The sequence below is a fragment of the Apium graveolens genome, chromosome 9 (genome assembly GCF_009905375.1).
Source record: "Apium graveolens cultivar Ventura chromosome 9, ASM990537v1, whole genome shotgun sequence".
NCBI lineage: Eukaryota > Viridiplantae > Streptophyta > Magnoliopsida > Apiales > Apiaceae > Apium > Apium graveolens.
The window spans coordinates 233,144,949-233,159,204 of NC_133655.1; the positions used below are offsets into that span (position 1 = coordinate 233,144,949).

Consider the following 14,256-nt stretch of genomic DNA (forward strand, 5'->3'; position numbering starts at 1 on the left):
CATGTAATAGGGTTTTTCATATATTCTAAAATATGTTAGAAGATATTGAGGATTAATGTATACTCTGTTGTAAAAAATAATATTATTATCGACTGGAGAAAGGAAGTGAGGTACGAAAATCTTTTCTTACTATGAAATTAATATGAATGATATATATATATATATATATTTCAACTGGACTGTATGACTGCCTATTTTACCCTTTTAAAATTTGATGCACATTGTTTTACCATAACTTGATGTACATACACATGCATGAATTCTTCAGGTGTCTTAAATTTTATTTACATTTAAATATTTAGGAAATTTTGAAGTTAATTTGAATGTAACTAATTATAGTGCAGAAAATATTCTTTGGACAATTTTAGAAAAGAATCAATTAAAGATCCCATATTTGAAATACCTTTTTTCTATAGTTGGTGCAAGCGGGGCACCCTTTTTTAATTTCACGGTAAACTAACTAATTCACTATGAATTAGTTTATTTATATACTAAATTTAAACTTACTTGAGATTTTAACTTTAAAAAAATTATAAATAATTAAATCACCCGATAAAATAAAGCATACATCTGGTTGAACAACTTAATATTCAGTCGAGTATCAAAGATTTTAACTAAGTTACTAACATTTTTTAGCAATTGAGTTTCTACATCTAATTACCTTCGATGATGTTTAAGTATAAACTTCTCTTCCTAGGCACATTAAAGTACTAAGTTTGCCTTTTAATATATCACTTAGTTGAAGTTTCATATTGACAAAAATAATTATAAAATTAAATCAATTAGGTACTCTGCATGAACTGATGCAGTTTGTGACGCCCTCCAAACCCGAGGTCAAGATTTGGGGGTCACTAGCCAATAAACCATAATAAAATAATCACAGCAGAATAATATAATAAATATGACCCCTTGCATGCAACTGGATCGATCACAGGTTATAGTATGGAACATGCACTAATACAAACCAACTGTTATTACAAACCATAAGTCTAATTAGTTTTACAACTTATTCAAATTTTATTACAAACCTCTAGACTAGTTAAGTGTCCCAAACTGTCTACCTGGAGAACACACCAAACTATCTACAAGCACACAACCTCTGGTTAGAGCTGGAACTCAAGCTTGCCCTGGCCTAGCTGAAAGAAATCAGGATATGAAACAAGTATGAGCGAAAGAAATGCTCAGCAATTAGTATATAACATATGATTTAGAACAACAACAACAATATATCTGATGAACAAAACCAAACCACAATACTTGAACAGTATCAAAACTGATATATATTTGATAATAAACAACATTTGCATATATATTTTATTTTGGGATTGGAATCCTCGAACGACGGTGTGTTGCCGCCGGTGATCAGCCGCGGAGCAACACCAGTATGTCGAAGCATATCCAACTAAACAAAAGGTACCCAAGGCACATATCGGCCTAGCAAGGTGTTATATCTTGTATAACACATAGCTCACGTTGGACCACCGCCACGGCCTCTTACGCAACCATCCAACCCATAAAAAAAACAATTTTCCGTCAAAGGAGTCGAATCAAATGACATCCTTAACCACATAACTCCCCATTTCTCATGGTCCGGAGTTATCTCAACAACTAATGGCGAAATAAGCAGAACAATTAGTTATTCGCTAATCTCAATTCAAGGCGTCACTGTATAGAGTAAGTTATAGCGAAATATAAAAACATTTAACTATTCTGAACTTAGAATAGTAGAGAAATTGAAAGAATAAAAATTCAGAGTCAATATCACTTAAATGATAAGTGAAGATATAAATACTTACATAATATGATTTGAAATAAACGTCACTTGAACGATAAGTGAAGTTAGGGTACTTGCCTGGTATGCTCAATAACTTTTTACTAATACTCTGGCTTATAGCTGATGGCTACTATCTCCTTCTAACACTTGACTACACTCCTTGCTACTCGATTCTATAAACAAAAGAACTATCTTAACTGACAAAACCAAACTCAATCGACGTAGCTATATGTCTTGACATCTACCCGATCGTTTATAACTACTCATGGCATTTTAAACTGTAAACATGTAGCATGCATATCACATAGCAAGTAATCATGGCATTCGTATAACAAGTAATCACATATTTCATGTAACACATAAGTCAGATCGTTAAAAGATATGTCTCAGTGCGTTCAGAATTAAAATTAGGTCAATATTAGCATTTACCGATCAAATACCGACTCAAACTGATACACAAATCAAATGTCATTGCAATACAAAAGAAATTAGGACTTAAAAGTATTTTTATTGAAAGCGTAATATTTTTCTGAGTCTGTACGCATTCGTTTCGTATTAAATGGACGAACGATTTAGTTATTATGAATAAAATAAGAAATAAATAAAATTAAATAAATTAATAATAATATTAATTGACTTTTAAATACCAAAATATAATTTTTAAAAGTTTAAAAATAATTTTTAGGAATTATTTGAATTAATTCTAAATAATTTACATTTATTTAACTATTAATTAATAAAATTAACTGATTAAATGATTTTAATCAATTAATTAAATTCATATATAATTAACTAAAATAAATTATAAATAATTAAATCAAATTAGATTTTTGAAAATAATAAAAGAAAATAATTTTAGGAATTTAAAATAATTAAGGAAATAATTTTTAGAATTATAAATAATAAGTAATTGATTTTTGAAATTAAAAATAAATGATTTTTAAAAACAAGACAAAAGAAAAATGAATTTTGATTAAAATTAAACAGGAATTACAGAAACGTGTAATCAGACTAGGAATAGCCGGAGTTTGGATTAAACGGCGGACTCGGCTGGTGAGGGAGCTGCCGGAGTCTGATGAAGGTGGCCGGAATCTGGGGATGAACCCAGAAACCGGCGACCGTCGCCTTATTCCGGTCAGCCTCCAACGAAGCTCAAATCCACCCCAAAACGTCTCGTTTCGACCCTGAACTAATTCCACATCTCCCCAGAAACGTTCCAGCAGTTACAACCATACACAACAGTCACCGGAGTGATTTCTCCGGCCAATAGCTCGGATTTTCCGATAAACAAATCGGAAAACTTCGAATTCGATCAACTCGTAACCAAAAACGATGCTACAGGCATCAAAAAAAAGCTGGGATTATTTTTTAAACTAATTACATCATCAAATATTAACCCAGATTTAAGAACAATCAGAATAATCGAATCAAAATTTGTTTCAACACCTAAACTCGGTCATAGCATTTCGGGACTAAAACGATTCAACCAACTACTTAAATCGATTCTAAATATCATTTTAAAACTAACGGTAACATCAAAATCAATCAAAAATTATCACAACTCAAAAATGATTTCAAGAACAAAAGCATAAAAATCGAGTTTAATCATCAGCTCACCTCAATTTGTGATTTTGGTACCAAAAGATCCGTCTCTTCGAGAGGATTGTATTGATTACAAGAGCGTTAACAGAGGTTCAGTAAATCTCTCAAAATCAAGGGATTTGTGTCAAGAACAAGATAACACCCCCAAAGTCTGTTCTTGGCTAATTTCTATTTTCTGAATTTTAATAAAATAAAATAAATAAAATAATTCATACTCCGCCATTTATATTATTACATAAATTAATACCCTACAAGGGTGTTTTTATCCCCTAATTATAATAATTAGGGCCCCAGAATAATAATTACGGGGAATAATTTTAAAAATGATAAAATACAAAATTACTGTCAAAATTCCCCAAAATTGCGAAAAATTCAAAAATACAAAAATAAAGGATATTTGGAATACGAATAATTTTATAAAAATAAAAACACGGATTTTGCGGGGTTTGATGTCCCGGTGAGGTCCCGGTCCACTAATTTTTGAAATACAGGAACGATCCCTAAATTACTAGAAAATCCCGGAAACACCTAGAATACATTCAAACGCGCATAAAATGAAATAAAACGAGTACCTTGGTAAATACGCAAATAAATACGAGTTCGAATTGCAGATCAATTCATATAATTGCAGTTTAAACACCTATTAATCAATCGAAAAAATTTTATGGCCCGCACAGAAACACACCTAACAACTGTAACATCTATTATCATTGCTATAATCACTTTAAATTTATAAACACATAATATTTATTTATTTAACATATAATGTTCACATAATTTTTCCCGGATATTACATAGTTACAAGTACCACTCTAATCTTGATCACTGTGGAGAAATGTTACCCAAAACCATATAATGTCAGGCCTCATTTCGTAGTTGCATTCTCTAAAACTATTAAATTTGGGTACTGTAATGGACAATGCCTGTAGCGAAAGATAGGTTTAAAATAAGTAGTTTTTAAACTGAGAAAAATCAAAAGAAATGTTTACCTGAAACCCACTCCTGGAAATCAAAATATACATGAGACACACACAATCAAAAAATTGAACATGTATAGGCTTTCATAAAAATTAGATAAGATTGTCAGTTTTTAGACTTACAACAACGGCATGAACACAAGCACATCTTAAACAAAAAATCTAAGAGTAAGGCACTTTATATGGATGTTATATCCATAACAATCTAAAACAAAACAAAGAAAACATCAGGAATCTTCCTAGTTAAGCCCATAATTTGAGGTGCAAAATGGAGTTGGAATTGTGTGCAAATTTACAATCCCGAAAAATGCCATAGTATTTCACTAATGTTCATTTTCATTCAGTTCTGTAAGATTAGAAAATGCGTACTGATAGTATTTATATTTCAAACAGAGTGGGGGCATATTCTTCTATTACAATAAGCTGGTAGCTTTAATGACATTCATGCCCTTAAGGCTGGTTTTGGCTGTCAACTTACACTAGATTATCAAAGATTTCTCGGTAGACAATATTCTTGGTGTAGCCGTCGTGCGTCAAATCATTGTCCACTGTGACTATTTTCAAACCAGCCAGCGAAGTTACTCTTGAGACTGCGACATACATTTGCCTATGGCCAAATACTGGGTTAGGCAGGTACAAGCCCATATTGTGTACCCTTTGCCCCTGACTTTTATTTATAGTCATTGCATAACATACTGAAATTGGTAATTGCTTCCTTTTTAGCATGAAAGGAAAATTCTTATCTGACGGGCACATAGTTATTCTTGGAATGTAAGTGGTCTCACCAATTCTTTTGTCCGTTATAATCACAGCTTCAATAAGAAAGGGATAACACCGAGTGATTATGAGGCGGGTTCCATTGCATAACCCTTTTTGGCATTTAGGTTATGTAACAACATGATCGGGGTACCGATTTTGACTTTAATTTCATGGTTTGGCATGCCACTAAATTTGAGGGAGTTCAGGTATTCTGGAGGGTACAACACTTCGTCTACCTCGGAATTGGAGGAACCCTTATAGATAGTATCACAGCTTTTGTATTCTTTAAACTCTCAAAACTGTCATATTGAAATTTTCGACGCTTTTATTAAGTGGTGTCAGTATTGCTCTGCTGCGTAGATACTTTAGGACTCCATGCATGCAATGTAGGTCTTTGTAAATCTCAATGACTATAGCTTCAATGGGATCACATGAGTACGCGAGGAAGAGCTTCCAAAAAATGAGATCTTGTTAGTTCCCTGAACAAATTGAAAATATATATGGAGGTGAAAGTTTGGCAGCCTATTTTGGTAGGCATGAAAACTGGAGTGACGTGTTTTAGCCGCATGAACATATGTTTAAATGGGTGTAAACTAAAATCCGAAGATGATTGAATTATGGGCATAATCATTTTAGTTATTCAAAGCAAAATTATATAGCATGTAACTCAATGAGGGTGAATTGTGAAGTAGCAGAGGCAGTTGCACTCATGTGCGTTAATCTTGGAAGGCATACCTCCTCTGGTAATCTTACCCACAAAGGGTCCAGGCCATCACCTCGTGCACTGCTTTCTTGCAATCCATCCCCCAGAGCTAAAACCCATTCTATAAAATGTAATTTGTTGCCCCGGATTGTAATAGGGGGTACATCTCGCTCAATCCATATATTCTCATGTAGTTTAAAAACCTTACAGAATTGCCACAGTGGTGATTTACTAATTGTTGGTGCAACAATGTCCTCACATCCTTTCTTTGGAATTACAGGTAAAATTTGACAAAAATCTCCCCCTAGAAGCATGGTAAGGCCACCAAATGGTCGGGCCGAGCATCTATATGGACTTTAGAGCGTATATCACGGAAAGTGCAGTCGACAATCTCAAAAATGTATCGATGGGTCATTGGAGCCTCATCCCAAATGACTAAGCTTGTGTTTATCATCTCAGTGAGATAGATATTTTGTTTGATTTCACAACAGGTAAACTCATTAGGATCGATTGGTGTCTTGAAGCATGAGTGAGTTGTCTGTCCTCCTTCAATTAGAAGTGAAGTTATACGAGATGAGGCTACAGCTAGCGCGATCTTTCCCTCGCTCCTTAGTCTTGCTAGAATTGTTGACCATAAAAATGTATTCCCTTTGCCTTCAGGGCCATACACCAAGTAGAAGCCTCCTGCATTTGTATGCACAGACTCCAAAATTTCATTAAAAATAAGGTGTTGCATCGAGTTGAAGTAATGAACCCCTTCACTTGCCTTTGACCTAAGCTTTTCACGGTCATACATCATCTCTTCCAATAACAAATCATTTTTATACCTGGTTGTGGAGACAATATTGAGCTCTGGCAGGCCAGGAAAATCCTTCAGTTTCTTCCCCTACTGCTTTAACAATTGAGATATTTCTTCGAGGGCCAACATCTTCTTGTCAGCATCATTGATTTTTAGATTCGGCAACTGGGTCATTTTCTTTTTTGTATACTGAATGTCATCTACTAAGTTGGCCTAGTGTTTCTCCCAGAGTTCTGATGGGTTGCTTATTTCACAGAAGACTAACAAAGTGACAAACAGATCACGTAATTCAGGGGTAGTTGCAAAAAGTGGAGCATCGTCTAGTGCAAGATGCCACTCCTTGTCAGAGTCCAACAACCCTCTTTGGAAGCATGCCTCTTTATAAGTAGGGTAAACAATGTCACACACAGTTCTGATATCTTCAAATGTTTTAGCGCCCATAATAATATTTAACAATAAATGCATGTATAATCATTCATCAGAAGTTAGGTGTGCATAGACCATACGACCAACAACCTTGACATTTTATTTTCGGCGAAACCATCGCTTAGCGGATGAATCCCAACGAAACTTTGTTGGGTATTTTGTGAAGGTTAAATTATGCACTAGGATGTCAAAGTGATTGTTAAGCATCCATTTAATAAACATTGTACCATCACAATCAACCTTACGAACAACCTCAGGCAAGGTCTCGTTGTCACGGAATCTAACCTCCTGTTCATTTTCCAGATGAAAGTATAAACAGTGAACAAATGGCTCACTATAATGTATGGGAAACTCAAACAGGCGCCAACTGGCTTCGGCCGCGGATACATGTCGACATGAGAGATATTTGCTGACCTCATCACAATTGTTTTTCCTGACTGAAGATGATGCATCTTCAATGCCAAGCTAGTGTTGCCTGCCTTGTTCTAATCGAATTGTTGTTGTATTTGGTCCCTTGCTATTATATTTAAATAAATATTAATTGAGAGAGACTGATTGCAACACTCAACATTTATATGCCCCTGGTATTTAACAAGAAACCCACGGTGATGGGGTACAACATGCCTAAACAAAGAAGCAATAATAAAGATGTAAGCACATGTGCACTTCCCCATAACTGAGGAAGATATTGAAATAAAGTATTTTATAACCACCAATACATAGCAATGTAGTTCATGTTGTTGATGACACTATGTTAGGGTTAAAGTAATAATGTAAATACATATAAATATATATGATGGAGGATTGTTTATACGACCTTCCTATTGAGTTTGGTTGGACTTTAAATTCCCACAGGCCAGCACAAATTGTTAATTAATTATGTAGTTGCATACTATGTAACAGGCGGGGAAGTCATATACGGTTCAATTAAAGTATGTATCGAAGGGTTAAATACTGCCATGTTTATTATTAACTAAAACCACAATCCACAACTTGAAGGCCTATTTATATCCACCCGAAAATCAGTGTACGTATTTAATTGCTCGAAACCTTATTTTATTTGGCACTCAAAATCTTAAACTTCACCTCTTTCCTCCTCCAATTTCATGTGTTTGTACTTTTTCCTTGGATAATTAAGTTTTATATATAATAACCGCAAATCTACAAACTCGCAAACTATACATTGGGGATCGTTTGGGGTTAATGTCATTGCTACCATACAAATAAATTCTAATGACCAGAGTAAGACCAGAAAAGTGGAACAGGGACAACTGTTTGCTTGTTGTGAACTACTGATCACATATTGCTGAATTAGTAGACCAAGAGCTAGACCGAATAATCTATGTCATTAATTCAATCTGAAATTTGTGCCAGCTAATCTGAGTTAACATAATGTTTAATTTAAGGTTCCAATCAACAAATATGGGTCTGGGCAAAGGGACCAGTTGTGCACGAAACTGAACATATAGTTTTTGTGATAGGAATAAGATGATTAGAGCTAGACCCTATTAAGCTTAATAAAAACCCAACCAGCCTATTATCCAGATGTATTCCGTTACACTCCACCATAATTTTCATATCCCTCCTTCTATAAAGAGCGTAGCCGTCATCATCCAAAGTTGTGGCATCTCTAAAGGTTTTTGGATAATATTTTGTGCATTGACCATTGGACATGCATGGAAATTTAGGGTTTGTTGTGCCGCATGGCCCATGCATCATAAATTGAGAGACGCTTGGTAACCTACTGGATCAACGTCTTTATCTGGAATCTCTGCACATATAACACTATCAATGTCATCCATAGTGAGTAACTTGTCAGCGGTAGCCAACCATACGACAATATGAGCGTAGGGTAAACCACGTTTTTGAAACTCGACCGTGTATACCACAACAATTAAACACATAATTGATTGTAATTGGACACCAAAAATATTTGTTGATAATAAAGATGTACATCAAACACCGAGTTTAAAATGTGGTTAAGTGCATTAATAGTAGATTCTACTTGCACGCATTCGAACTGTTCTGCGAACAATTTTTCCACCTTAAACCAATACATAAATTGCTGCTTTTAAAACTAAATAAAATACCATTTGTAGAGAGGAATGTGGTGCTTGTGATTGAATTGGCACTCCGAGAGTAATTAAATGAATGATAATTTGCAGAATTATGTAAAAGGTGTTAAGGGTGTATCGTTAAGTGAGGACAATGATTACCTGCAAGGAGACGACCTACAACATATTTTTTGGTGAGGTCATTTATCATGGTGTCTAGTTTCATCTTAAAAACACGTGCGACAATATCTAGATGCACGGAGGCATCATATGATCCTGAGGCCTGAACTGCATGCTGGATTTCAGCCCATTTTGGATTACAGGTAAGTGATGAATAAATATGAGTGGCCATATTCCTTGCATAAAGCCAAAAAATCTTGAAAGTTCTGCTGTATATATCTATACCCACCAGTGAAACTTGATGGCAGTACCATACATTTCCCCACATCTGTAGCATCTATGTCACCTCGTCTCATACTGTTTACAATGTTATTGTAAAGTTCCGATCTTATTAGAGATTGGTATCTTCGTACCCATATTAAGAGACTATATTCCACTGAGCACCAGGCGTCAACTCTGAATTGCAGGAATATGCGGCCTCCAAGAATTATTGTATGTCCTTCACCACTGCGATAATGTGCCTGAAACACATAATATTCTCGCATGCTGACCGTGTTATTTTTTTTACACTCAGAATTGTCAGCATTACGGTGTTTAATATTGGTTCGGTACCCGTCCTCGCCATATGGGAATAATATAGGGTATTATAGCGACATGTAAGAAGGATGGAGGTCACCGATATATTGCAACCCCATTTTTTTATGTCCATCCATAACATCACGGTGATTTGAAAAATCATTATCCACCGCAAGGCCAACAAATTCGTAATCATTTTCAATTAGGGTGTTTTCAAGACGGCCATCGATTGTTCTTCTTGCCAACAACCTCAGAGTAACTGGTTCTGGTTGAGAACCCGCTATGCGGTCCCGCAGTTGTTTAAACATACCCACCAATACATTTCACGTTCCAACATTCCCTGTAACATGGTCACAATCGCTGGATCCACTTCTCCCATCCTACTCGAGAAACCCATTCGGTGTGTGATAGCTTCTTGACCATCATACATGTATAATTGGGCAAATTTAAGAGTCAGGTCGTCAAGGGGCACCAAAGAACCAAGACTGTGGTATGTACGACCACTTATGCGAAAAATGAATGGTCCTTTTCCTTTATTTACTGAATGGTCAACATTACCCCCAAAGGAGCAGAAAGCAAAAATGTGGTTGTAAACCCGAATCTTGCTGAAATACTTATTTGATGTCACCCCTTTTGGAGTTATCAATCCCTCCAACTCTGGAGGCGGCTCACGTAGCAGAGGAAGCTGAACCTTTCCCTTGCCACAACAAATTGAATACCTTTTTAGCCCGGAACCCACATGCCTCCCTGTATACTCCGCACTCCATACCTTTGCGGTGCAGTATCCGCAAGTCTCCTCTTGCCTTCCAAGGTCAAGGATCATCTTACTTTCCACTATGTCAATAAAGCAACGTTCAGAGGTGGATGAAGGTGCATTAGCTTAAATAGAACAAAGTAAGCTGTCATTAAATTCATATGGGGACAAAAATATGCCTTATTGAATTCCTTTTTCTTCCGATCTATGGATCTGCGTATTTGTGGTGTTTCTGCAAGTGACATGAACCGGCAGTGTTAGTATGCATTGGTCGTTATAAACGTAAAACTATTGCATGAAGGCACAATGTTGTAATAGTGGCAATTGTGGAGCTATTTTGCCTCTGGGAATCCAGAGGAATGGTATATGTTACAGCATGATGAATGTCCTTGTAAAGAATAAGTGGAGGAATGTTTTCTTCACAAAGTATATAGAAAGTACCTAAACGTTCTGCCAAGGGTAGATTGTTGCCTATCGACATGCCTGTTTGTAAGATTCCAAAGAGGCATGCAAAAAAATATTTTAACAAAATGAAAAATTCAAATAAAATATAGGATAATTGTTCCTGGCACATAATTTATAATATTTTAATGCCATGGTTCAGAATCTTATTGTAGGTCCAATGATATGTCATGCTATATAATTTTGTTGTATGACTATTGCATGAGATAATGAAGACATGCATTCTAAAAGATTCTGCTCCAAACATTCATCTTAACTTCATGCCGCCAAGATAAAAAATTAAATAAAAATAATTCGGAATTTGATATAAATGCTACCACTCATCTTGAGAGAAATCATAGATATTAGTGATAGACACCGCAATGTAGCAAGTAGTTACCAACTTATGCGGAACCTCAGCCAGGTGCAGAGACATCACCATGCTTAGTAACCAATCCGTTAATTTGATGGTAAACCACCTCAGTATTAAAAAAACATAAAACCCATTTGCTTATGTTCTTAGAAAGAATTAGTGTTAAAATATGAAATTAAGCTTTGAAAATTTTCAAGGCATTAACTTAACTAACTACGGATATATATATAGCTGCCTCCAATAACATTTGTGTTAAAGTTGACATAAATTTTAATTTTAAATTGGTTGTTATAGTTTGGCAGCCTATGCGAGATATACATGTTCTTATATTTCCTTTTATATTGAGATTGATTGGCAAATTTTAAAATAACCTTTTCTACCAATGTTCTCTAATAATGTAAGCACATATCCTACATATATATTCGATGTTAAGCCACATGATTCAAGTAGTATTACCACTAGTTGGGCCTATACACACCAAAACCTACTAATTTTTAGGTTTTTCAAAATGCAGGAATGGGAGATACCTTCTGTTAAGTCTACATCCTAACTCAAGTCACGTGGGGCAGCTGTGGAGGAGGCTGATGCGTCACCTACTGAAAAATTTGAAGATGCTCATAAGAATGATATTCAGGTGATAATATTACATGACTTTTTGGAAAATCTAGAGTTATATGACTTTTTGACATACACGCTTTTTGGTTGCTCTTACCATTGTTATCCCGGTAATGGATCATGGTGCATGATAAATACAACAGAGTTGATTGTTATCCGATATGACATACTTAGGTCTTCCTCTCTTCCTTTAAGGGCCCCCTGTTTTAAAAGGAAAGCACATTAGAAAACGCTTTATGGCAGAAGTTCGTAACGGGAGGTGGAAGATAATAAATGCAAATAACTTTCACGAAATGGGAAACACGTGTTTCTCATACTGAGGAACATGTAACAAAGAAAAGGATTTGAGAGGCCAATAGGTTGTCGAACACATGTTTAGCTTACCTTTTGGCCGGGAGGAATTGATCCTCTTCCTTGATAATCTTCGTCTTTCCAACAACTCTGGAGTGACAAGAATCGGATGACGTCCTCTACATTTTGGTTGTTTATTATTATCTATCTAAATAGGTAATGAAGCATACATAAGGGCCTGCATACATAAGGGCCTGTGCATTTAAAGGTTTAAAATGCAAATATTTTGCAAGATTATTGCCGATGGGAAATAAGGATTATTGCCAAATAAAGAAACATGTCTGACTATACAGGACATTATTTTTTATAAATTTAATGCCCAACACAACATATGAGGTGTCTATGTTCCTAAACGTGTATACAGGTACTCAATTTATTGCCTGCCAAGACAAACAGAAGGCAAACTATTTTTGAGCAACCAACTGTACCTATTGGAGACTCTGTTGGTGGTGCATGGAATGGCGCATAAACAGATTCGGGAGACAGACCTACGTGGCGAGAATAATTTTATGGCAAACCAAATAGTGTTGTAAGTCGGGGATAAATGCGTTTGGTAATATGCATCATTACTATGCACAAACTATTTTAAAATGGAGCAACTAAGACCACCTTGGGCTGAGGTTATAACTGAATTAAGCCGACATCCGTGAGCTTCATGACAGGCTAGGGCATCATGACCTGATCAAGCAAACATCAACGATAAGGCACATAAGATACTGGGAATAATAATTTGCACAGAGAGGGCTAACATGAAACATCAACGATAAGGCGCATAAGATACTGGGAATAATAATTTACGCAGAGAGGGTTGACATGATTAAATATGCTGAAGGGTGGCTCACATTGATCACACGATTGTTGAATTTCACAGCTTCCTAAACCATAGTTGTGTTCAATAAGCTTTGTCACACCACGCCTAGGCCTGCCACTCATCCTCGAAGGACCTTCCTCTACTTCCAGATATTGACGTAATCATTTATTAGGGGCAACAGATAACCATTATGAAAGTTAAAATACTAATTTAAATGTAAGCAACACAAGCATGTCTGAACCATCACCAGGCAGGATGATGCGCCCCACATCCCCATAAAGCAACCTTTAGAGGTAAGCATTTAGTTCATAGAAAAGACACGGGTAAACATGAAAAGTGTTTAAATAATTCAAATGCGAGGCAGGAGGGCACTATTGCATGACAGTGGGGGCATACATGAATATTTGGATGACAACTGACTCATTGCCCGGGCAACAGTTACCCTACGCTTTTAGACCAGAATAATTATTTGGCAAACCAAACAGTGTTGTAAGACGGGGATAAAGGTGTTTGGTAATATGTAGCATTACTATGCACAAACATTTTTAAAATGGAGCCAAAAAATTTACCTTGGGCTAAGGATATAACTGAACTGAGCCGACACTCATCATCTGCATGACAGGCTGGGGAATCATGACATGATCCAGCGAACATCAACGATAAGGTGCACAAGATATTGGGAATAAGCAGTTGCCCGGAGAGGTCTAACATGATTAAGTATGCGGAAGTGTGGCTCACATCGGTGACACGATCCTTGAATTTCAGAGCTTTCTAAACCATGGGTATGTTCAATAGGTGCTATCACATCACACCTAGGCATGCCCCTCTTCCTTGCAGGTCCTTCCTCTATTCTGAAATATAGAAATAATCATTTGATTGACATCAAGCAATAGATAACCAATATGAAAGGAGAAATATCAATTTAAATGCATGCTAAACTGGCATGTCAGCACCCTCACGAGGCAACATAATGTGCCCCCCCCCCCAAAAAAAGGTATGGGTAAGCATGAGTAATGAGTAAATAATGACTAAATGAAAGGTAAGAGGGCACTATTGCATGATAGTGGCGATGCACACAAACATTTGGATCACAACTCACTCTTTGTCTGGGTAGCATTTAC

At 36.0% G+C, this 14,256-nt stretch overlaps 1 protein-coding gene across 18 annotated transcripts; it reads right to left on the reverse strand.

Moving 5' to 3' along the window:
• Positions 1 to 8,371: 8,371 nt before the first annotated feature.
• On the reverse strand, positions 8,372 to 13,980 carry LOC141684402 (uncharacterized). Of its 18 annotated transcripts, none has more exons than XM_074489349.1 (12): positions 13,874 to 13,980; positions 13,705 to 13,746; positions 13,167 to 13,277; positions 12,931 to 13,002; positions 12,753 to 12,812; positions 12,358 to 12,443; positions 12,071 to 12,174; positions 11,886 to 11,954; positions 10,986 to 11,027; positions 10,724 to 10,776; positions 9,257 to 10,624; positions 8,372 to 8,811 (listed from the first exon to the last, which is right to left on the reverse strand). In XM_074489349.1, exons 1-7 carry the CDS (start codon positions 13,953 to 13,955, stop codon positions 12,076 to 12,078), a joined length of 552 nt encoding a protein of 183 aa, XP_074345450.1. In that variant the 5' UTR covers positions 13,956 to 13,980; the 3' UTR covers positions 8,372 to 8,811; positions 9,257 to 10,624; positions 10,724 to 10,776; positions 10,986 to 11,027; positions 11,886 to 11,954; positions 12,071 to 12,075. The 18 variants fall into 18 exon arrangements, 16 of the variants coding, with proteins under 16 accessions (XP_074345450.1, XP_074345448.1, XP_074345451.1 ...); XM_074489347.1 differs by having other exon boundaries at positions 13,705 to 13,758; XM_074489350.1 differs by having other exon boundaries at positions 8,373 to 8,811; positions 13,167 to 13,274.
• Positions 13,981 to 14,256: the final 276 nt, after the last annotated feature.